This window comes from Simochromis diagramma, unplaced genomic scaffold (genome assembly GCF_900408965.1).
Source record: "Simochromis diagramma unplaced genomic scaffold, fSimDia1.1 OVJJ01000205.1, whole genome shotgun sequence".
In the NCBI taxonomy this organism is placed as follows: domain Eukaryota; kingdom Metazoa; phylum Chordata; class Actinopteri; order Cichliformes; family Cichlidae; genus Simochromis; species Simochromis diagramma.
In genome coordinates this window covers 16,572,315-16,597,859 of record NW_024386782.1, presented here as the reverse complement: position 1 = coordinate 16,597,859, position 25,545 = coordinate 16,572,315, and the positions used below count along the sequence as shown (strand labels likewise).

The 25,545-nt window shown below is 41.2% G+C and overlaps 1 protein-coding gene across 1 annotated transcript; it reads right to left on the bottom strand.

The window, feature by feature from the left end:
- Window positions 1-135: 135 nt before the first annotated feature.
- LOC120727803 (carboxyl-terminal PDZ ligand of neuronal nitric oxide synthase protein-like) lies at window positions 136-23,098 on the bottom strand. The gene is made up of 11 exons (XM_040022325.1): window positions 22,263-23,098; window positions 21,472-21,543; window positions 19,299-19,391; window positions 19,121-19,179; window positions 18,243-18,351; window positions 13,954-14,083; window positions 13,372-13,499; window positions 6,900-7,061; window positions 5,765-5,933; window positions 2,446-5,311; window positions 136-839 (listed from the first exon to the last, which is right to left on the bottom strand). Exons 1-10 carry the CDS (start codon window positions 22,365-22,367, stop codon window positions 4,779-4,781), a joined length of 1,560 nt encoding a protein of 519 aa, XP_039878259.1. The 5' UTR covers window positions 22,368-23,098; the 3' UTR covers window positions 136-839; window positions 2,446-4,778.
- Window positions 23,099-25,545: the final 2,447 nt, after the last annotated feature.

Below are 25,545 nucleotides of genomic sequence, written 5' to 3'. Positions count from 1 at the left end.
AAAAGGTCAGCCCAGAAACTGATGCGGCTTATTATTATGTTAGGGACATATTTAGGTTTGAAGCAACCCTGGATACATTTCAGCAATTTGTAAGTTTCACCAAACGAAGAGGACACACGTGACAACCGATGGCATTTGAGAAAGGGCATTTAATTCCACGAGGAGAAACATCGATGTAAGTGCACTTTCATTTTCAGCACACTTCTTGTGAACAGACATAACCTTGAAGAGAAATGTTAAGAGACTGACGGTGCAGGGTGATAAGCTTCAGGGAAGAGAGGAAAGGAAGGTGAGGAGAGGATGGGGGAGGGAGTAGGGCCAAGACGAGATTAATTGATTTTGGAAAGAACTCAAAAACACATCCCCAATCCAGTGATTTAAAGAGCTGGCTCACAGTCAGCGTGATGGAGCCGGTGCGGCAGCTGGCTGCAAGAATATGAAGGCGTCCAGAAGTCTTTTAGATCACATATTTTTTGGAATTTGTACTTTGAGGTCATTTTCAAAACAATTTCTTTAAAGGGTGTCGCAACAGTGACACAGCAGGTTATCACTGCCGCAATACGGCATTAATGAATTATCCCTACAGTATGGAGCGACTACAGTTTTTAACAGCATAGACAAGACTGTAGCAGCACCTGCCCGGTGATATGTGCACCTCTGACACACAGAATAATCAAATGAGAAAATCATCTTTAACTACATAATTAGAACGAAGACCATTATGAACAAAATCATGCTGAATATATATAGAATCGCTAAGTTAATCAGACTTTACTATGTACAATGTACAGAAAAAAAGGTCATACTTTCAGAGGTATAGCTGCTTATTAAACCCATTTCTTACAGTGGGGCAAAAAAGTATTTAGTCAGCCACCGATTGTACAAGTTCCCCCACCTAAAATGATGACAGAGGTCAGTAATTTGCACCAGAGGTACACTTCAACTGTGAGAGACAGAATGTGAAAAAAAAATCCATGAATCCACATGGTAGGATTTGTAAAGAATTTATTCGTAAATTAGGGTGGAAAATAAGTATTTGGTCAATACAAAAATACAACTCAATACTTTGTAACATAACCTTTGTTGGCAATAACAGAGGTCAAACGTTTACTATAGGTCTTTACCAGGTTTGCACACACAGTAGCTGGTATTTTGGCCCATTCCTCCATGCAGATCTTCTCGAGAGCAGTGATGTTTTGGGGCTGTCGCCGAGCAACACGGACTTTCAACTCCCGCCACAGATTTTCTATGGGGTTGAGGTCTGGAGACTGGCTAGGCCACTCCAGGACTTTCAAATGCTTCTTACGGAGCCACTCCTTTGTTGCCCGGGCAGTGTGTTTTGGATCATTGTCATGTTGGAAGACCCAGCCTCGTTTCATCTTCAAAGTTCTCACTGATGGAAGGAGGTTTTGGCTCAAAAATCTCACGATACATGGCCCCATTCATTCTGTCCTTAACACGGATCAGTCGTCCTGTCCCCTTGGCAGAAAAACAGCCCCATAGCATGATGTTTCCACCCCCATGCTTCACAGTAGGTATGGTGTTCTTGGGATGCAACTCAGTATTCTTCTTCCTCCAAACACGACGAGTTGAGTTTATACCAAAAAGTTCTACTTTGGTTTCATCTGACCACATGACATTCTCCCAATCCTCTGCTGTATCATCCATGTGCTCTCTGGCAAACTTCAGACGGGCCTGGACATGCACTGGCTTCAGCAGCGGAACACGTCTGGCACTGCGGGATTTGATTCCCTGCCGTTGTAGTGTGTTACTGATGGTGACCTTTGTTACTTTGGTCCCAGCTCTCTGCAGGTCATTCACCAGGTCCCCCCGTGTGGTTCTGGGATCTTTGCTCACCGTTCTCATGATCATTTTGACCCCACGGGATGAGATCTTGCGTGGAGCCCCAGATCGAGGGAGATTATCAGTGGTCTTGTATGTCTTCCATTTTCTGATGATTGCTCCCACAGTTGATTTTTTCACACCAAGCTGCTTGCCTATTGTAGATTCACTCTTCCCAGTCTGGTGCAGGTCTACAATACTTTTCCTGGTGTCCTTCGAAAGCTCTTTGGTCTTGGCCATGGCGGAGTTTGGAGTCTGACTGTTTGAGGCTGTGGACAGGTGTCTTTTATACAGATGATGAGTTCAAACAGGTGCCATTCATACAGGTAACGAGTGGGGGACAGAAAAGCTTCTTACAGAAGACGTTACAGGTCTGTGAGAGCCAGAGATTTTCCTTGTTTGAGGTGACCAAATACTTATTTTCCACCCTAATTTACGAATAAATTCTTTACAAATCCTACCATGTGGATTCATGGATTTTTTTTTCACATTCTGTCTCTCACAGTTGAAGTGTACCTCTGGTGCAAATTACTGACCTCTGTCATCATTTTAGGTGGGGGAACTTGTACAATCGGTGGCTGACTAAATACTTTTTTGCCCCACTGTATATGAGATTACAGACGAGTGTCACAGCGAGGGTTAGCAAGGTCCCCACTCAAACCTCCCCAAGAAAGCCAACTATGTCAACACGTTTAAACAGACTTTTTTCTTTCTTGACGGTAATGAAAAAACAGCAAAAATGACTGTGTCCATGCTGGACATGTCATCAAACCACAGTGTAAAAAGCCGTGTGAGTGGCTCTCAGAGGCAAGGAACCAAACATTACAACAATCATCAAACACACACACACAGCAGAGATTTTCAGACAGCCTGCAACACCACAGCACTTGTACTGACTAATAGGGTTTGAATGAAGCTGCACTGTGCTAAATGTCCCACTGCACTGAAGCCGAGAAGCAGAAGGTACATTTTAGTTTTGAGGATTACAGTACGTAATGTTACTTCATGTATGTAGTGTTGATTTTATAAAAATGTAATCTGAAAAATTAATATTAACTTGTAGAAATTGGCAAATTTATGAACTGCTTCAAATAAACAAGTCACATTATTCCAGCCTCAACTGTTTAACTTAGCTAGTTATTAGCTAACATAATAGCTAAAAGCTACTTGTTAAATTTGTGAACATGATAACACACTAAATAATTGCCCTTGTGCCTCAGGTTGAATTTAAACATATGCTCACATGAAATACACTATGTACATACTGTCATAACATGAATTTTAACTGCTTGAACATGGCAAGTTGTGCACAGGTTAGCATTTTAGTGCAACTGTCATGCTAGCTGCCACATTTTGTGAACACCAATCCGTTGAGTCTCTAATCACATATTATTCTATTGGAAGATGACAGTTTAGCACTTAAACATCACACAGTGCCAAATATAAGTGCTTAGGTCAGAGAATGCCACTTTCAGCTTGCTAGCTAGCATCAGCACGAATGTTTCTACCAAATTTTTGACGCAGTGTGGGAAACGCCGGATAAAGATGCAGGCTTTTCCCACACCGCTTGCACACAAAAAAACGCCACGCAATCAATACTGAACAATGGGGCTTTTTCAACTTCACTGTCAGAAAAATCTTGTTTAATGAACAGTTTCTGGTGCACAAACTGCAAATGAAAAACACAGTATTTTCCATGAAATTCTTAAACAGCAAACCTCTCGACCATGAGGGGAAAACACTCGCTCAGCAGGGCTACACAAGCCTGGAGGCGCAAACTGTCCAGGAAGCCAGTGAAACCTGCCCCAGTAACGCGAGCACCTTTTTTGTATTTGGCCTGTGGCGATAAAGCTGTGTGGACCGTGACGGATCAACAGTTTCTTTAAAACCTAGAAGAATCAGAATTTTACTAGCGTGCTACCAATGGCTATTAATCTATTTCCATTTTCACTAAACCACAGTACTTGAAATAAGAGACTCATTTTGACATCTTTTAGTTAAAAATGAATGGAAAATAAACAAAAACGGATAGATGAAATCCATTTTTTAAAAATCTACAGGTTTTGAAAGTCTAGGAAACAATAAAAAAAAGTGAAAAAAAAAATTCATTTTGAACTTTATACTGGTTTCACATGCTGTGTCAAGCAAGCATGGAAAAATCAGACTAGTCTTCACTCACAATTGTTTGGTGCAGTTTATGCATGAGAAACTACTCAGTTACCTCCACTTTTCAGGCAGTGTTTTGCTTAGTCCCTTCCATTCTTAACGACTTTAACTGTAAACTGTAGTTTTCCACACTCAACTTTTTGAGTCCATCAGCTGGGTACTTATAGTGCACTCTGAACATGTACTCAAATGATCACGTGTAATTATGGAAGTACAGCAATTTTTGACACAGCATTTGTGTGCATATTAGCATAGCATTTAGCTCACCCTCATAGAGCAGCTAGCATGGCTTTAGACATTATGATGTCTAAATTTATTATATAGCAGTTACCAAGGATTAACAAAAATATGGATGATTTGCAAACAGCATGCTCAATGATTCTAAGACGTTTCTGCTATTATTATTATTATTATTATTATTATTATCATATTACTGCCCTAGTTGGGTGTCACGGATTCTAAAGTAATGCATTACATTTTTCTGTGTTGCAGAAGTGTGACATATCAACTACATAATAGCAAGAAATAACAATCCACAGAGCTACCAGTGAACCAGACGGACATTTTCTTAAGCTGTGCAAATCAAAAGGGCAAAAAATGTCAAACTTTTGCCAGGACAGCGGTGATTGAGCGCGACAAGCAATTTATTCCTGCAGATTATGCAGTTTTCTGTCACGTTATACAGATAATTTCAGATTCTGAATTTTACTTATTTCCCATTGGGCTTTTACATAGATTCAAAGTTGCCTAGTGCAGCTTTCACAGCACCACTAAACAGCCATTTCATCTCCCAAGCAGTCTGGCAGACTCTCTGCATTCAGCACATTTAAAAGTCGGGCTCCTCCGTCGGCCCCCGCTCCCTCCCCCTGGCCCCAGCTGTCCCGGTCATCGCTCTCATCTGTGTTTGATTCGTACTCTGATCCAATCCCAGATTCCCTGAAACGAAGCAACTCCAGGGCTCCCAGGACCTGCTCCCCCAGCAGCGAGCTTTCATCGGGGGCCCCGTCGCTGGGAGTCTCCCCTGTGTCCTGTCCCTGTTCCTGGCTGTCTGCCGCTCGGGAAGCAAAGCGGAAGCACTCAAGCCTAACTCCGCTGCTGCTAAGCCCCGAGGGGATGGTGTCAGCGCCCATGGTGCCTGGAGAGCAGGACCCGGGCAGGACAGAGACCCAGGCACTATTGCTAATCTGAAGCTGGGACTGAGCTGCTAACAGGCCTGTAGATGAGGAAGGGGTGGGGGGTTCATGAGGAACGCCGGGAGGCTTTGCACGAAATGTGATCTCCAGAAGACTGTCCTGGGAACCCACTGTGGAAAACAGAAATGAGAAGAGATCAAATATGACATATTTATAATGGATTAAGCAAAGAACAAAAGATATTTCATTATCACATATAAACAGAGATGCAGATCATGTAAGAAGAGGGGACTGGTCAAAGCTGAGATTACAAAGAGTGGGATGACGTCTGTGCTGGAACGGGAGAACGGGGAGCGGTACCCTCTAAGAGGGCTGTCATAGTATAATTAACTGTGTGCCAGAAGTAGGAGAGAAAACGGAGTACAAGAACATGAGCGCAATGGGAAAGAAAGAAACTAATTAAAAGTAAAGAAAAATAGGGAGAAATTTTAACGTTTTTATTACAGATCAGATCGGAGGTAAACAGGAAGATTAAAGGCAGCCAAATAAAAATCTACACTACACTTTAAAGGAGAAAATGATCTGAGTGGAAAGTCAATTACAAAAGTGTATTAGCCACTCACTGGATGTTAACTGGCCCGCAGCTTTGAGCTCCAGCTCCTGGATCTGTTTGACCAACAGGGAAATGTGCTGCAGCAGGTCTGTGTTCTGCTGCAGCAGCCTCTGCACTCTGGCCTGGGCTTCAGTCCGAGCACACAACTCCACCGACAGCTGTTCCTGCAAAACATTTACCTAAACACACACACAGACATACAACTTTTAAATGCCACTGCCCGGGAAGTGTTACCTGAAACTGTTCAAAGTTTATGTAAAGGTTTAGTGTCTGAAAGCGCTCTGTGAATTTCATAATCATAAATACAGATACTCATGTCCTGTTTCCTGGGAGGTTTTGATAATTTTTTTATGTGATCAGGAAGTTTTGTGTCAAACAGCCTTTGCTCAGTTACATTAAGTAAAGCACATTTAATTATTGAGCATATTTTAACCCCGTAACATCAAGCAGATCATATTTTAGACATATACCTCTACATAACCCAGAATGAAAACTCATAAATGCAAATCTTTTTCTTTAAAAAAATGTCCAGAAGGTTCAATAACCACTCCACTTTCAACAAATTACAATTTTTCTGCCAATTATTTCAGGGTTTCGGCTTTAAAGGGTTAAAACAACTGATGCTGGTATGCACACAGGCACACGGTGAATTCTTCAAGGTTTGTGATTTTTTATTAAATGCATCACAGCTGATGATTCAGTGCACAAAAAAGAAAAAAAACTGTGTGCATCAATACAGTTAGTGAGTTTCATCACAAAAAGGAGGAGAAGAAAAAAATTGTGCGATAGCGTCACAGTGGCATGAGATCACCTGCTTTAAAAATACTCGTGGATATTTTTAGCTTCATTTACTCAGCACTTATGGGTCGGAACACACCCCTTTTTAAATGCAAGCTTCATTTCGATCTCAACTGCACTTCCGTGACGTTTTAATGGCTCTACCTCGCGTGGTTTCAACACTATCGCGCTACAAGATCTGTCCACAGACAGGCAGACACACATAAACAGCTGCTATACTCAAAACTGCCGTTGTGGAAGTTTGCACTACGGTAAAATTTTCCATGAACACATTTTCCCATGAAGAGACTCACACAAACTTAAAAGGTGAAAATATCTTCTTTGAGGTTCCAGAAGGGGAAAATTACCTGCGCTGAAGCTGCTAGTGCTTGTTGTTCCTGCTGCTGCAGTTGTTTCTGAAGGAAGTGGACCTGGTGCTCTGCAGAGCAGGATCCCCCTGCTGCAGCATGAGCCAGCACAGAGGCTCCAAGGATGGGCGAGCTCAGCAGAAGAGACGGGTCATCAGATACCTATAATGAATAATAAAATGATGGTGATTTAGGCTCCACTACTTCTACAAGCTGAGTTGAAGCACTTTCACTAGTCATTCACTACACACATAAAGACTGCTATCTACAAACTTTGACAACCACTATGCTGGGATCAGACTACACAGTATTTTTGTAGGAGTAGGCAATTATAGACTTGTTTTGGCTTTTCCTGACCGAGAGACATATAGGAGTACACACACACTCGGGATCAAATCAACGTTTCCCAAGAAAAGAATACAATCGGACAACGGCAACCAAAGTAGCTCTTTTGATTCCTCTGTTATGTGCCTCTCAGTTCCCTCTGTCCTCCTACCTGTGAACTGGAAATCCATCTCAGCATATCCTCATGGAGGATGTCTCAAATCCTAAAATACACCCAGAGGATGGAGGAGTGAGGAGAGATGAGTCTCACAGGAGGAGCTATGATTGAAGCTGCACAGCTCTATCCTTTATGGAAGTAATTTTTTATTAGTGAGTCGTGAAAAACACTCAAAGGGACAAAGCTGGAATATACAAAACCTGAAGGGCATGAAGAGGACTCCTGAAATAAGTAAACGCTGTTATGCTTATCTGAGATCGTGAAATAGAGCAGTAGGTTTTAACAAAATCATGGACAAATGATCCAGCAGTGTTATACCTCACATTTAAGTGAGATTGCTTTTAAATGACTGAATCTTTCAGAATCTGACTGATGTAGGAGTTTTAAAACCGACAGCGAAACAATATTTGGTGATTTAAAAATCTGCCACCTCAACACCCCCGTGTGTGTTGGGGACAGCTCTTTCATTATGCTTGCTTTGTTTATGCTATATACTGTCTTCAATTACAGTTGTGTACAGTATCTTATTCTTATTCTATTCCAGTGTTCACTAATTTTTGCTATATAACTTTGCACTGTCCACTTTCTGCTGTAACAAAACAAATTTCCCACGTGTGGGACTAATAAAGGTTATCTTATCTTATCAATGATGTTTTAGACAATGTCCAGTTTGCTACCTGGTTGCCTGTCCAAGTGGATCCCACATACCTTGGTTGTATTACACTAATGCATTAATAGAAGAGAGATAGTTAGACAACAGTGTAATTGTCTGGAACTACTCTTCGGTTATTAAAGCGGTTGTGTTTTTAAAACCTTTGAAAGAGGAGTGAAAGAAGCTATCGATGTCCACTGTAAACAACCATCTTTGAACGATGACCTGGATGACTGAGAACCTTCAAAGACAGATAACTACAGCCCAGCCCAGGCAGCAATATATTGACGACTAACCTTGTATTGTGGATGAATTATCTCAGTTGTTCTCCTGACTGAAGATTGGACCGTTTAGTGGAAACAAAGTTAGCGTTCATCCTCCAGCTTCACTGTGCTAATGTGTTTATATTATGCTAGCCATAGCTAGCCACCACGTAGCACATCATTATATACCAGCTACAAGTTCAGTAACCCTCCAAACGTCACTGCTGTTTAGTTTCCTGTCTTCATTTATGTTGGAAGTGATAGCAGAGCTGTACGTTTAAATTTTTTCAGAAATCACTCAGTCAGACAATAGTATATTATGTTTAGGTGGAAACTAGCGAGCTAACGCCCTGCTAACATCTAACTCCATTAAACTTCATAAATTCTGTTTTCATGGATGCCTGGATTTTAAACTTAATTGTTACACCTGAGCAGCAACACTGATTATTTTATTAAAGATGAAAGAATTTATACAGTTTGTAACTCTCAGTGATGCCACAGTGTTTGTTTGACTTTGGGACCTGAAGCAGAGTTTGGACCCGGAAACGGGTAATGACATCAGACTTAAACACCGGATATCAGCTGATAATATTGGTCTGCCCATGAATTGGCTTTAGCTTTTATCCATTATGCCACATTATATGAGGCACACTAGTAAGTTGACACTCTGGTTTCTTTCCGGACACGAATAACCAACCTGTGTTAAGCTGATATGCTGTAGGCTGAAGTCGGCATTAGTCCCTGACATCAGGAAGAAACAGAGCTTGGCCACCGACAGAGAACAAAATATAAGGCAGCAAAACCCACAATCCTACGTGACTAATAGCAGAAAGCAAAAATATATGAAAGTTTGTATGTGTAAAAGCATGTTTACAGCAGTGGTTTGAAAGCCTCTCTTTGCCAGTCTGAGCTCCTCAGGGAGGAAAATGCAAAGAGATGCTGCACTGACAGCAAGGAGCCTGTGTGCTTTCATCCCAATGGAGAAATCCACAGATGGTTTCTTAGATATCCTCACTGCTTGATGCTTAGGGTGTCTACAAGGAATTTTGTGATGATCTCTTAAAATGTGTGTATAATGTGAATCCACTTTTACTGCTCAATGCTGCTGAAGTGCAGGCAGGTAGAGTGAAGTGCAGCAAGCCTGGAGCGAGCGGGAAAGCGATCAATGCAATATCTACCACGTCAAGTTGCATAAATGAAGAAAATATCAAAGTGGGAACTGTATTTCACAGCAAATAAAAATCAATAAACGCTATTCTGTTGAAGTTGCTGCTGATGGAAAATTCTGTAGTGTTGGCTGTTCTTCTGTAAACTCTCTACTACTTGGTGTTTGATTTTTTCTTTGAGGTCCTGACGACAGGCATGAAATTTACCAACATTTTAGAGCTGAAGATGGAATTATCTTGAAGTGTGTGAGGCACTGTGATAAATCAAAGTCTAATATTTAGACTGGCATTTTTTTAACATAAGCATGATAAATATACTGTAAAGAAATGACCTTAGTCCAATAAGAATAAAAAAATTGTCTAATATTCTTGAATCTAATTGTGAAAGCAGTGCTTTAATTAGGGTTTCTATAAATAGATGTGTATTGACTGTATGGGCCGCTGCTGCTGGGGTGAATGACTCACACAATTATGCTGGAGTGCTACAGCAGGAATTGTTGACATGAAAGTCTTATCTGTCAAGAAAAAGATGAGAAATCAATATGTTGGACTCCATTGTCATTAACACTTCACTGTGAAGGACACTTGACCTTCAGATTACAAACACAGGAATGAGACAGGTTGCACGTGAGACCTGATGAAATGCTGCAGGAAAATGAGTAACGCAAAAACTATGACGCTTAAATTCCCTTCTTCTTGGGTCATTGTGCAATTAGACTTAATAACTGTTCGATTTGAACCAATTAACACCTCGTCAGAACAACACCGGTTTTCTCTCTTGTGAGTAATAAAGCTGACAGTTCCTCAGAGACTCGGTGGGAAAATGAGCAGACAGGCAGATAGCAGAGAGCGGCTTGTCCGACATCACAGGACGAGCAGAGCAGCACTTAGAAATCCTGGCTGTGATTTCATCAATAAACCATATGATCCTATCAATATTGAAGAGCCCGTCTTCACAAGCAACCCTTAAAGACATGATTGCTTACAAGACCGCACATCCCTCTGAGCTCTGAGCCGTTTTCTGATCTTCCTTTTGAGCTTTTATGAGGACAAACTTTAAAATTAGCAAACTACCCATCTGTGAGCTGTGGGACTCCAGGAAGCACTGAATAATACAATATTTTTGACTTTTTTTAAATCCCATCTATCATCTATATATTTTGGTAACCTAATTCAGGATTAACAAATGGGTGGATGGACACCGGGCTTGAGGTGGCGTCGACTCTGGTCATCAGTTAATTTGCATTCATATTCAAACTTAAGGATAATTTATAGCCGATTAACTAATCAACAGTTCTGGAGGAAACCAGAGTTACAGCCACTCCTACCCATAGTTAACACGCATAAGTTGCTTCTGCTCACTCCTAAATATCTCAGACCAGTTCTTCTAAAACATGGATGTAGCCACAGTGACGTCACACTTTGGAGCTTTATTTTGTTGGCGTTTTGGCCATTGTCCAGCTGTTTTTTCTTTTCTTTTACCTTATATGAGAGGGCGCAGTGCAAATTTACCAGCTAAAAATGTACTTTTTCCTTTACTTGGGTAGTAAGCCACATTCATAAACTGTATGGCTGCGATGCAGAGACACAAATATCTGCTAATTAGTGCTTTTACTTTTGTCTTTGAGATACTGATGTCAAATTTGCTTCCTTTCATATAATTCCCTTGTATTTACTTTCATGCTTTAACTGTAAATAGATACCTTGCTTGTATAACTATCTAGTTTGGAGGCTCAGTTTGTGGTTTAGTCTGCTGGGACACATGTGTGTCCCCCACATATCTGTTAATTAGTGCTATGTAATAGACTAATGAAATATTAGACTTTTATTCTCCAAAACTGAAGCACAAACGTATCGGATGGTCACTATCACACAGCAAGGCATAATATTAATATCGGAATAGTCCAAATCAATAATCAAAGCGAATGAGTCATAATTTTTTTATTTTTTTTTACCACACTCACACTTTCTATTCAGGGGGAAACTATCCAGGGACAAAACACGCTGTACCAGTCTGTAAACATGTTTTTTATGCTGTAAAGCTGTTATTTCAACATGGCAGGATCGGGGGCTCACTCCCTTTGGAGGTAGCCTCCAGTGGCACCAAGAGGAACTGCAGTTGGCTTGATTTTTCAAGAAATGAAAATGCCCCGTTGGTATCAATGAAAAAAGGTTTTACAGAAAAAAACAGGAGAGCGGTTTTCTAGAATATGTCATGGCCTGAAGCAGCTCATTGGCATTTAAAGCTATAGACAATGGAACCAAAAACCAGAGGTATACCTCTGTGAAAAATTAAAGATATGTTGGTATTTTTAACAATGAAACTTGAAGGATGGGAACGTGCTTGACGTATTTTAACTAAACTAAGGTACAAAATAGGAGAAAAAGTCCCTTTTTTGTTCTGCACATTCTGATTTAAAGATCATATTTTGTGGTTACCTGACTTCAAGAGTATAAGATCTGTGAAAAACACTGCCTACAAATACAATATGATACTACATACTATTTTAAATGTGTCATATCTAAACATGACTTCCTATAACATCCTGGGCTATATTCAGAAATTTGAGAAAGCTCCACCCACATTATTATAGCATTATTATAATAGTAGTATAGTGTAGATTACTATAGGTAACTTGCCCTTGGTTATTTTTCTAACAGTAATCCTAATGAAATGCTTACAAGACAAAATAATTGTTTATTAATAGTAAAAATGACTCATTTATAGTTCTTTATTATAGTTGCTGTGTTCATTTCAATTTTATTTATACACCTCCTAAACTCTCTCCTAAAGATGCTTTACACTGCAAGGCAGAGACCATAAAAAGAGAAAAGAGAACTGTCAGCTGTCTATGAGCGTGAAGGAAAACCTGTCATGGTTCTGGGTCCCTTTGACCCAGCATTTTGAGTTTCTTTTGTTTTAGTGATATTTTGTATTATGTTTTAGGTTCAATAGTAGTCTTAGTCTGTTTTATATTTTCTCATATTCCCTGTTTAGTTCCTTGATTATTAGATTCCTCCTTGTGTCTTTGTTCACTGTGTGTCTGTGTTTGTGTGAGTCCTTGTGTCTGGTTTCCCTCCTTGTGTTTCATTCTATGTTCCCCCCGCCTATCATGTTTATCCGTGTTTCTCCAGCTCGTCATATCGCTCTCGTGTTCCCTCGCTACCTCTCGTCTGCCTTTCCTCCACACCTCTGTCAAGCTCATGTTTCCTGTTTTATTGTAAAAGACGTGCGTTCCATGTTCAGTGTGTTTAGTTTTTGCTTTCCTGGTCTCGTTGTGTCTAATTCGTCTCAGCTGAGTTTCCCATGGGTTTTCTGTTCCCTCGTCATTCCCTGTGTATTTAAGCCTTCCCTCTGTTCAGTGTCATGTTCTCCCTCATTCCCTGCCGTGTGCTCTGCCTACCTGCCTCTTTAGTTTCATGCATATTCTAAGTTTAGTTAGTTTTGCATTTTCTGCTGTGTTTTTGAGTTCAGTTTTGCCTCTGTGAGTCTACATTTGGGTCCTATCTTGCCTGCTTTACACGGCCAGTCCATGACAAAACCTTCATTTTAACAGGAAGAAACCCCCAGCACAACCAGACTCAGGGAGGGGGGGCATCTACCATGACCGGTTGGGGATGAGAGGAGGAAGACAGAGCAAAAGACACACATTGGGAAAGAGCCAGAGTTTAAAATGAATTACTAAAAATTTAATGGACTAAATGCAACTTGGTGTATAAATACAGGAGACGACTGAAGGAGAAACGCTCAGTGCATCATGGGAAACCCACCCATGTGCCATACCCATCCATAAATAAAATGTAAGTGTGCCTATATCATCTCCCTGCAGGATTTCTGTGTTTCCATGTTTCATAACAGCGATGCTGAAATGATGAAGGGCAACAGTACCTTTCCATCATTACCAAGAGCCTCGTCCTTTTTACTCTTCTCCGGGTCTGATGATGAGACGCACTCAATGCTCTCCTCTGTAGTGGCTTCAAGGTCTGTCTCCTCTGACAATGCAAACCTCTTCTTTGCTGCAGAGACCAGATGCACAGGATGGATTGTCATGCTTTATAAAAAAAAAAAATTGTGCTTTAAAGTTCGCAACATATCTAGAGGCAGTGACAGCAACAGTGTCGGCTGGCAGCAGCCCACACAAAAAAGGGCTTTGATCAGTGGGCTCGCACAACTAACCAAAACCAATTTGCAGCTTCAACATTCAAAGTGGCAAGTTGAAAAAAAAATGGAGGAGAATAATGACATCTTTTCACACAGAGGTGTGCTCAACTGCCACTGTTTGATTCTGCCTCACTCCGAGTTTTAGCTTGTATAACAGAGAAAGCGAGAGAAACAGGAGTCGCAGGCCTGGGCGGGGGGGCGTTGTGTGCGTTGTGTTGTGTGACAGAAGCAGAACGGGAAGACGTGAGAGAGAAGGGAGTGGTTTTGCGGATGCAGATTTGTGTGTTTGCGTTTGTCGGTGTGAGTCACCTGGCACCGCCTGCAGCTCCTCCGCCTTCCCCTCCTCATCCTCCTGCTCGTCGTCTTTCTGTTGCAGGGTCAGCTGGTGACACACATCAAACGCCTGACCCACTGTCCGCACAATCCTCATGGCCTGAGACTGTGAGAGGGGGTGGGGTGGAGACACCAAGAAGATGGTGTGTGTGTGTGTGTGTTGAAGTTTTGAGAGAACAGCAGCAGGAGGCCAACGAGGGTGGATGCACAAATGAAAGTACACAGTTGGGGAGAAAATGAGGCCCCAGAGGAGTTGCACAGGAAGAAAAGCGAATACAGAGAGAGCGAGTGTATGAACATTGTGCACAGGTAACGAGAGAGAAGATGAAAAATGCAAGCAGGAGGAGGAAAGGGAATATTGGGGCAAAGCAGGAGGTGAAGGCAGACGGAAACGGAGGGAGGAGAAAGAAAACAAATTAGGACAGCAAATGCTGGGAGGACTTGAGCTGCTTGTCCTTGTGTATCTCTTTTGTATACATGCTGCTGTCACAGCGATGATTGGTGTAGTTTAGGAGCAAGTAAATTTGATGGCAGAGTGATAATTAAGCTGTTTTTAGTATAGGAGGTTCAATTTAATTTGAATTAGACACAAATATTAACTACTAAGATCTTTTTAGTTGGGTCGCAGGAATGGCATTACAGTAAGGACTACAACTCGTCTTAAATGTTTGGTAACTGTGCTAGGGTTAGGATCTGATCTGAAGAAAAAGCCATTAGAGATTAACCCTGACATTTACAAGCATGTCCTAAAACTTGATTTTCCACTAATTACAAACCCTAATTATACACAGGAGGAGAGACGCCCAGAGAGTTACAGAAAAAAATACACAGTATTAACCCTCGGTTGAAAAATGTCGACTATTTTACTGTAATCTCTTTGTTTTATCTCCACAGTTAGCTGGAAAGGGTTGCATATTGAAACAATTGAAATATGACACACTTAGCTCTGAATGATGTGAAACACCACAAATGTGGGAAGTGAAATGATTGGCCTACAATAAGCCTCTTTGAATAGAAAAATAAAAATCAAGCAAGTACAAATGTACATGCTGGCATCAAAAACGAAAGAAATTCCATCCATCCATTCTCTTCCGCTTATCCTTGTTAGGGTAAGCATGTCCTGGGAGAGTGGGAGGAAGCTGGAAGAGAGTACACGGAAAGAACCCAGCAGTGCTCATCACCGCGCTGCCCATGATTAGGAATATTATTCTCAGTTAATTATTAACTGATAAATGGTCATATTCACGATTTCTTGTGTATAACTGTTTTCACTGATGCACATTCAGATCAAAATCTGTTGTATGGTGAAACATCGAACACGGAGGAAAGCATCAAGTTAAATAAATAGTTAGTTTACATGTTGTTTTTAGTCTTAAGAACAAACAGCTTAATGCTTCTTTTTCTTGATTTTTTTAGGTTGTCAGAGCCAGATCTGCATTTGTCATTTGTCCATATTTGTCTGTTTTAGTGTTTTAATAAAAAAAAACCCAAATGGTTGCAAAGTGGTTTAGCTCAACAAGAGGAGAACTGCAACAAGTGTCATGTGTCAATATTTGATTCATCAGTTTTCCAGACTTCTACATCATCAGTGTTTCAAAAATGCAACCATATATGGCAATACGATATAAAAGGCGAAAAGAGTTTGTACAACTCTGGACTCTTTTAGGCAGATTTCTTGTAATTGCTTTAAGTATTCTTCAGACATTCAAAGCTCTTCTTTGGATGTTTCTGCCTTTTGTTCTGTTCTCTGTCAACGTGCTCACACACTGCTTCGTTAGTCTGAGCTCTGTTGAGGCCAATCCATAACTGTTTTTCCATTCATTCTTTTGCTGCACTGGCAGTACGTTTGGGATCAGTGTCATGTTGAAAAATGACATCAGTTTTGGCATGCTCTCCAACAGCACAGTCACAAACTGTGACAGAGCCTCCACCGTGTTTTACAGACTGCTGTAGACACTCACTGGCTACACCGCTCTCCTGACCTCCTCTGTGCAGATGCATCTCTCAGGTCCTCTGTCAGGCCTGTCCTGGTTTTTTTCTCTATTTCTTAAAGACATGACTTTCAGATGTTGTTCTACTAAAGATTTTTTCCTCATGCCAAGATATCAAGATAACAATTTTTCAGCTAATAGGTCTTTGAAAGCTTTTTTTTCAAAAATACTATTTCATGCCTGTCAAACTGTGCTGTGTTTGGTATTTTAAGTAGATTCAGCTAAAGAAATGGGTGCTAAAGCTAAAGCTTTGGGTTTTGCAACTGGCTGCTAATAACAAAGTGGTTCATCCTTTGAGTTATGTGTCTTTTTAATTTTTGGATGGCTCAACAAACCAAAAAAACAACACTTCTCTGAGTGAAAACAAGTGAAAAAGCAGCCTTTGGAAAGCCTGGAGATCTATCTATCTACAGCTCAACCTCGCATTTCTTTTTTCATAAAGCCTTAATATGCAGTCCAGAGGCAGCAACCTTAAACCACCGGAGTTAAACTTTATCCACCATATCCTTCCCCAGTCTCATTACAGGTGACGCTTTCCATATTGAACAGTGGCACAGAAATGCATTTATTGATATCTGCCTCTAGAGGACCATCCTGCCTCCAGGCATTCATTTTAAATTTCAAGGCAACTCGAGCTTGAAAGTAGTTCAATCAAGTGAAATAGCAATATAAAACAGCAAAAGCAAAAACACTGTAAGGAAATTTGTCATATTTCTCAATCGATACAGAATTTAATTCTTCTTTAAAATTGTCAGGTTAAACTGACAGGCCTCCGAGGGCTGAGCACAAAAGGCTGTGTTGGTGTACCGAGCTGACATCGAAGCTTTGCTACGCTGCAACATGCCGTGATGAAAATAAATCAAATCTCCTCTTATCAGCTGGTCCATCTCCTCCTACTCAGCACACATGCTTGGCCTGCAACAACCAGATAAGGCTCAACAGCCCCAAGGAGGTAGAGAAGCACCACAGACCATGTCTCTAACATTGTGATGTGTATTTGGTTCAGCTGTAGTGAAAATGTCTTTAAGCGCGGAGCGAAAATGCCCCTTTTTCTTTTCGCTTCCCACCAGAACGATTAGTATTCAGCTTCACTAAGCCACTGTCTGTCTGGTATCCATGGTGAAGGGATGGGAGTCAACCTCAGTGATGCTCAGTCTTTGTCGTGGAGGAAAATTTGACGCTGCTTGATATGCAGATATGTGGAGAAGAACACGCCTCTCATTTTTCATAAGTTATTTACTAGCACAGCCATATAGGGTCTGATTCTAGAAGTGCGCGCTATGGCTATACATCCCTGAGATTACAGACATGAACGCTATTAACAGATGCTTCAGAAGCTGAACTGGAAATGCAAATAAATGTGCTTTTGTTGATGTTAAAAAAGAAAAAAATCTGCAAAAGACGTTTGTCTATTTCTGAATCGCTAAAACAGTAAAACACTGGAAAATATACTTTCAGTCATTCGCTCAGAGGTGGTTTTAGATGAGAAGACGGACAGAACCATCCAGTCTTTTTCATGTCAACTTAGCCTTTCACAGAGATTGAAGGCTGGGAAAAAGAGAGTCGACATGTTGCCTCTAACAAAAAGGGAAAAAAAACCCTACAAGCCTCTGAGCAGTGCTCTGATTAACACATTCTGTTTGTATCTTGTTTAATCAGCACAAAACTCAGCGCGTGACGTCACAGCGCCTACAAGACGAGCAAGCCGAACAGCCAAAAAAAAAAAAAAAAGTCCAAACGAACGGCAGCTGTCAAGTTAACATTTCATTTATCTCTGGAGTAAACAAACAGCACGCCAATTAGCGAGCTTCAGAGATCCTGGCAGGGTTAATTCTGTTTCCACTGAATAGAGTTTGGCTTGCTGCTTCCCTTATTTCTGTGAAGCTCTATCTTCAGGTAAATGGTATCATTGCCCTCATCAGACTGTGAGCCAGAGAGTTTAGGAGCCTCCTAAAATGACCAAATTGTTAGCATAGAGAGCTATTTGCTAACAAGGTGAACTGGTGAAGATATTCTGAAAGCAGCCTTTAAATAATGCAAACTAACCCTTTTTGTGCATTTGTGAGGAAAATGAAGGAAATGGAGACTCGGTGGCTAATTGTCATTTTTGAAAGTAACGTATGTTAACAGGAATAGAAATATTAAGCTGCCTGGTTAATGTCGCTAACATTACCATTATCTTCAGAGAGGAGAGGAGAGGGCTACATTGTAATGAAAGGTAATGTGTCATTTATGTTTGCAGTAGTTTTGGGATCTGTGAGCAGTGAGGCTTACCTTTCTCTTAGACTTAAACACGTTGCAGCGGAAAATGTTGCTCTGTCCGTCTCTGGCTATATAACTGAATATCTTTAAGTCTTGAGCATCATGTGAGACGTAAAAGATCCTGTTGAGGCAAGAAAACATGTCAATTTGTTTTTTAAATTGGGTGTTTGATTGAGCTGGTTTTTAATGTAAAGTGCTCATTTTTCTCCCTGCTATGTAGCTTTTTTTCCTCAGTAGAAAACGCTGCCACTAAACAGCCTCAAAGACCTTGTTTTGTAATCCAGGCCTTTCTTCTGTGACTTATTTAGAAAAACTGATTCTCACGCACTCACAGCATCTGAAGAATTTATCCCAGCTTGGGAGCAGCACTGGGAGAACACCAGCTTGAGGCTGGGTTTGTGTTTCCTCCAGAGGATTTTTCATATGCAAGCAAATGTATGAAGCGCTACACCGCATACTGTAGTTTAACTTTAAAGTTTCCACATAAACCTGAGATATGTATGAACCAGCTGCTCTGCCCTGCTAATGTCCTGATTTATTTTTTAACCCTATCAAAAATCACATAAAGCTAAATCACTTATGCTGATTTTGGATCTGACAAGTAAAATGATCACTGAGAGAAAAGTTAAAAGCCACACGCAGACTTCATTTTCACCAAAGTTTTATGATGGCAGCTCTTAAAATACGAGCCTGCATTTCTTAGCTTTTGTCACATCAAATGAGGAATGAGGATGAGACGTCTGGACTTTTCGAGATGTGCATCTTAAAGAGATGGGTACTAAAATGAAGCTTTTCGTTGCACAGCCTGACAGGGAGGTTGTGTTTTGGATGCATGTAAACATATTCCAGCAGAGCGACATGTACACTTTGTTACAGTCGAGAGGGCCCACCTGTAGATAGGATCCTGTGTCACCAAGATGGTGTTGTCGTCCCACGACCACCCTTTTCTCTGTTGCAAGACAAAAATCACACAGGTTCACGCTGACAACTGTGACTTAAAACAAAGATGTCATTCAAGGTGTGAAAACAAGTAAATGGAAAAATCATATGTGGTTGTGCAAGACCGACCTTCCTCTTTTTGCGCAAAATCACTTTGACGAAGTCAGTAGATACGACAATGTTGACCTTCTTTTTCTTTATGTTCTTCAACTTGAATTCATACTGTGAAGGAAGAATAGATAGAATAAACAACAAATCCAAAAGTTGAATCAAAGCAAACTCATTACAGTACTACCCGGTCTGACTCGCATTAAATATATTTATGGTCCTGCAGAAATGGAGCTCGATGAAGCGGAGGGATCACACGGACAGGAGCTATCTTTTTTCACTGTCTTCTTCCCCGGAGGAAAACTGGGATGGCGTAAACATCGAGAAACTGTCAGTTTCTCTTTCTGGGAGCTTTTTAAGTTTTCAAAGGCTGACTTCCCAGACGGAGGCGGACATGTGTGGGACGCTTTCATCCCTCTGCTTGATTAACAGTGTGTCCTCCAAATCTTACAGTCATAGGATGTAGGGTAAAAAACAAAAAACAGAAAGATTTGTATGAAATAACATGTTTGGCTTTGAAAACACAAAGTCCAACATCAGATTATTAATTGATCAGATAAGGTTTGATGAAATCACTCTCCAGCACACACACAGTTGCCCAGCGTGTGCAGCAGGCTTGGATATTCTCTGTCAAGTTTCCTTTGGTTTGTGTAAATATGAGAACACAGAGCTTTCTCTTAGTTTCATCAGAAACTGGAGGCGGAGCTGATTTTAGTCCAGAGAGGTTTGACCATGCAAGCCTGCGACCTGTGTCCTTGTCATCTGGTCTTGTCCCGTTAATGCATCTGGTTGTTGCTGTGTGAGTTTTTTCCCCACATGCAGACTGGATGCAGGTGCTCAGGTGAAGGACATTGATCTCTGTGGTGTGTGTGTGTGTGTGCAATCCAGGCTAATGCAGCTCTGCATAAACCAGGACCATCCATCTCCGCACACGCTGCTGTCAGAGGGAGATGAAGCGTTCGCGCCACGTTTTCACGCATATGAGCCTGAAACTAATTCACACTGAAACCGCCCCCGAACAAAATAATGCTACAGGTTGTGGAAGCTCACCTCTCGTCTTACCCCCTGAGCCACTGCGAGTGCTTTAAGGACAAGTTAGCTTTTGAATATTCACAGTCTGTCTCCCCCAGAAGCAGAGACTATTAATTACTGTGTGATAACAGAGCTCAAAAACAGCCCGAGCGTTTTACAAACCTGCTTTTATGTTATCCATCTTAATCCCACACACATTTACAATCTTTTTTTTTTTCAGTTTTATTGTATTTTCATCATTTGTCTCTTTTTGCCTCGTTTGCCTTCTTATTATCAGTTTGTTTCAAAGACTTAGAGCGAAGCATTTCACAGTCTTTTAGATAGGAGCTTTGTAGTGAATTAACATTGTCTGCTTAAGCACAGATAAATAAAAGCTAAAATGCAGGAGAAAAGCCTTCAGCGGTTGGATTGCTTTGTGCATTGTGTGGGTTTCTCTCTTTTTTTTTCTCCATTTGAGCTGCTCTGTTGAACGTGTCTGTCATTTTCTCCAAAATGCATAAAAGCAAGTTTAGAATCTACTTTCTAAAAATGTGCAAACACACACACACACACTACTGGGATGCCTGAAAATACAAGGGGAATCCAAACACACACAGCATCCCTACATCTTTGCCAGTGTGATCAAATGACCAGCATCGCCCACTGTACGGGATGCTGGATCAGGATTAAGTCTTTCCTTGGGTGTCACTGGGGAGGCGGCCGATCTCCGAGTGACACCATAAACTTGGTTGTTAGATTAGATGCAACAGCTGACAAGCAGCTAAATCCTTTCCTCCCCGAGTGTCTCTGTAACACTGCAGTGATGTTTAATGACAAGGCCGCGTGTTGTTTCCAGCGGCCTTGCATGATCGTAACAAAAAGAGGCTTGAAGGATGTTGTTTTTTTTTCCCCTGATGGCATCAAACATATCCCTGTGCGCCGTGTCTCTCCTCAGCCAGAAAATCCAAGCTGCCCTACGAATCCTGCCCTGATTTAAACTGCTCCTGACGGCCCACTGAATCTGCCCACTGTGTAGTTTTACACAGACAGGTCATTTATGTGTAAAGAGGGGACGCCGAGCACAGAGAAAGGAACTTGTGAGGAACGTGCAGCGAACGTCACCAGTGTTTCAAAGTGGGTTTTGTCAAAGAGGCAAAGTGTGTGTGCTTCAGGGAAATCTTACTCTGATTCTCCTCATTGCTGCAACTATCTCCATTCGGCTCCCGGGGCGGCCCACCTCCAAACTGCCTATGTACTGCAAAACATAAGAGAAAGGTTTAAAGACGGGATTGTTAAGGAAGTGAATACTTGGGGAGTGCTGGGATGACACACTGTCTCCTCTTTAGATTGAACCAGTGTCAGCAGATTTTTTTTTACACAGTTTTGGATAAGCAGACAACTACGTATAAAATTGTAATTACACTGCACATTATTTTTTCAAGCAAATATCAAATATAGACGATTCTACCTTCTCAGATTTGGCAATTTGCAGTTTTTATCTGTCTTACATTACATAAAATTATGAATTTGGCTATATAAGTGTTGGTCAAAGAGGACAACACGTCCGAACAAACTATGTGGATTTTTTTTTTACAGATGTTATTAGTGCAGACCAGAGACAAAACAGTCAAACTTAAAGAACTGTTCATAATTCCCACAGTGCAGTCAGTCTCATTCATCTGCACTAAACCAAAACTTTGTATTATCCTTGAAACAAGATTATGAAAATGAATTTTAAAAAATGATAAAGTCATAAAGGGAAATTTAATATAAAATATAAAATTATTGCATGATCAGAAGACGCAACAATAAACTAACACACACAATTATGCAAGAAAAAAAAGAAAAAAGAAATATAAGACGACATCTGAAACCCAAGAAGCCCACATAACAGTGTTTAGCATATTAGGACTCGCTGGTCTTCAAGCCTGAAATGCTGCCCAGAAAGTACAATCTGTTGCAGAGGCTTCTTACCTTTGCCTCGAAGCACACCCCATGCTTAAACACCTCCTCGTTGTGCATGGGGATCCTCAAATCTTGCGCGTCATCCACTAAATTGTACTTGGTTACTCCTGGCATCGCTTTAATTTTAGCTCACTTGCTCCCGACACTTGTTTTACGACAGCGCTAGAGACCTGCAGATATGCGCATCTCCTCCGGCGCTCTTCCCTCCGCCCTCTCATCGGAGAGACGCGTCACTCCGGAGGTCATGCCGTGGGCGAGGCGCCACGGTCGCGACCGAACGATTGGTTGATGGGCTCAATTAATGTGTTAATCGGCGATCGGTGAGCGGTCTCACTGGCCCGTTTTTTTTTTTTTAAAGCCGGGTTGAAGCGAAGCACGACTGAGGAGCAGTACGCGTCACCACCGCCGGGGACCCGGTGACGCACGGATCTCAACACTGGATCGTTTTCTTCTTCAAGTTTCCTCAGAATTAATTAATGACTCACTGTCTGCACGTGTACTAGCTATTAAACTGGATGCATGACACCTAATAGATGGAGAAATACTCAGTGGTGTGTAGGTTATATCAGCAGCTGCTGCTGGTGTTTGGTTGTGTGACATCTAGCGGCATCACAGGGAACAAACAAAACCCTGAAGACAGTTTAGTGGATTCGAGATTCTCCAGGGCTGTGTGGCCTCCTCAGAGTGACAATTCATGTCGCCAGCATTTTCAGAGAAGCTCAAACACCTACAGAAAAATCAATCAATCAATCAATAACCCGACACATGCCTTTAACCGTCTGGTGACACACTGTTGATATTTATTTATCAGTTAACTCTTACCGTTATAAAGAGCATGATTATTAAGGAGACCAGCTGGATATTTTTGGGTTAGATGTACATATATGATTTTCCATGTGGACATAGATTAGACAAAGTAAGTAAGTAAAAATACATAAAAATTCTCGCTATGCAGTTTCAGAATTCAGGAATTCAAATTTTGCCACATAGAGACAAACATTCTTGGGTGAAAAACAGCAATATTTGCTGAATAAATTAGACTGACCTGTTTCTTTTTTTGTAAAAAACAAAAAAACAAACTCCCCAAAACAAAACAAAAAACAACAACAACAACTTATGATGTCCCAGCAGATATTAATTTAAACAAACAGAAAACATTAACTCAAATTACCTCTCATACGACTGAGGTATGGTATGCAGAAGAGCAGTGAGCAGCAGCAGAGCGCACTGGGTGCCACTCCTGTCAGCTAAGAACAGGAACCGAGGCTGAAATTCACACAGGCTCACCAAAGTCAGACAACAGAGGATACTAAAATTGTTGCCCGGTCTGATGAATCTTAATTTTTGTTGCCACATTTGGATGGTAGGGACAGAATTTGATGTAAACAACATGGAAGTGTGGCTCCATCCTGCCTCATACCAGTGATTCAGGCTGTTTGTGTGGGTGCAATGATCTTTTCTTATTTTCTTAGTACAAAATGAGCATTATTTAAACACCAAAGCCTCCCTGAGTAATGTTGCTGACCATGTCCATCCTTTTATGACCACACTGTACCCATCTCCTGATGGCGGCCTGGAGTTCAAGGCAGCCTCCACAGTCACAGGAGATTCATGTCACAGGTGTGGAGCTGACTAATCTGTGGATCAGCTGTGTGATGCTGTCATATCAATATAAACCAAAGTCTGAGGAATGTTTCCAGGAACTTGTTGGATTTATGTGATGAAGAATGAAGGCAGTTCTGAAGCAAAGGGGAGTCAAACCTGATGAAATGAAAAAAGATGTGATGAGTGTTTTTTTTTTTATTGGAGGGGCTGAAATTGATAATTTTAGAATGAATGAATCAATACTGACAGTTGGAAAAGGTGAGTGGAGCTGCTCGTCCTTTCACAGCAGGAGGAGATAACTCGCCTGAATCCACAGCTTTTTGTCTTTAAAGAACTTTGGGACGATTAACAGCTGAAAGGCCTTTTTATTTCCCTGTTGAGTTGCTGGAAACCAAAAACAAAGCCAAAAAGGGAACATTTTTTAATTTAGAAACTGTAAACATTTGCTGTGCGAAACAGAGTGAATGATGACAGAGTGATACACAGCAGAAAAAGGTGTGGGTGAACAATCACAAACAAAAACCATCACCTAAAAATCTTTCATGTCCTCACATGCACCATATACAGTGTGACAAGCCTTCTCCACAGATTTGAGATATTCTGAAGCGAACTGCGCAGATGTGCTTTGCCCTCAACTAGTTCTGTTTTGAATTCAGTCACACCATTTCCCCAGCAGGGGGCAACAGAGCTCTTTACACGTTCAGGAGGAGTCAAACGCTCCCAATAAATATCAGGCACACACGTTCTCCATATCCTTCTTTATCACTGTATGCAGCTTGTCTTTCACTGACCTGTGACAGAAGACACTGTGTAACTGTTGTGCTCTCTGTGTCAGTGTAAGGCACACACTAACTCACTACACACACAAACATTTTTTCCACAATGCCAGCGTCTGACTGCTGCTGTTTTCTGGGGACTATTTGTTCTGGCATTTGAGGTTGTTGTCTTTAAATTGCCTCATTTCAGGTATTTAAGATCTTGCTCCGTGCGTGCGTCTCCTCCAGAGATAATAACTAGTTTTGTGCACCTGCCATCTTTTCTAAGCCCTTAACGTGGCAGGTGAGATGGCCCTCACGTGTTTTCATGTCACAAGGGTTCAATCTGGTGCTGCAGGTAAACAACCAAAGCAGCTTTGTTCAGATGAGATGCAACATGAGTAAGAGAAAAGATGCAGGTGCATCATTTTTCTTCTTATGTTTCTTTTATGTCGTATGTGGGTGCAGTAGGATTTTCTTTCTCATGTGACGTCAATGTCTGTTTACCGATTTACATTTTAATAAAAAAAAATAATACATGGAAAGAGCTGGAAACCAACCTCTGTGAGGCTGTATTTAGTGGGAATTCTTCTGAGAGATCCCAAAGGAAAAAAACTAACAATCAGGGAATTCATCAGCTGTGGTCTGATAAGTTAGCCTCTTGGGGTAACTTCTAATGTATCAGGGTTTCTGGGGTGGCCTGCGGGTGTCCAGATAACAGATATCTGGGGCAAGACTCCACAGAGCACTGATCTTTTACAGTCCAAATACGAATGTAGATAAAATCAGACAAGAGTTAGTGGTTTCAAGATTACTCCCTGCACAGACCTGCATGCAGCCAAAGGCCAGACATACTAGGTATACACTACTCAGAGTACTAAATGATATGGAAATTTGTAAGATCCCCATTGATAAAATCTTATCCCCTGCTC

What these genes read in the sequence shown, in the direction of transcription:
- LOC120727803 (XM_040022325.1), bottom strand. Translation starts at nt 22,367, where the DNA reads ATGCCAGGAGTAACCAAGTACAATTTAGTGGATGACGCGCAAGATTTG. An exon ending in GGGTGTGCTTCGAGGCAAAG is followed by an intron (nt 21,544 to 22,262) that starts GTAAGAAGCCTC and finishes TATGTTTTGCAG; the next exon opens with TACATAGGCAGTTTGGAGGT. An exon ending in TTTTGCGCAAAAAGAGGAAG is followed by an intron (nt 19,180 to 19,298) that starts GTCGGTCTTGCA and finishes GTCTTGCAACAG; the next exon opens with AGAAAAGGGTGGTCGTGGGA.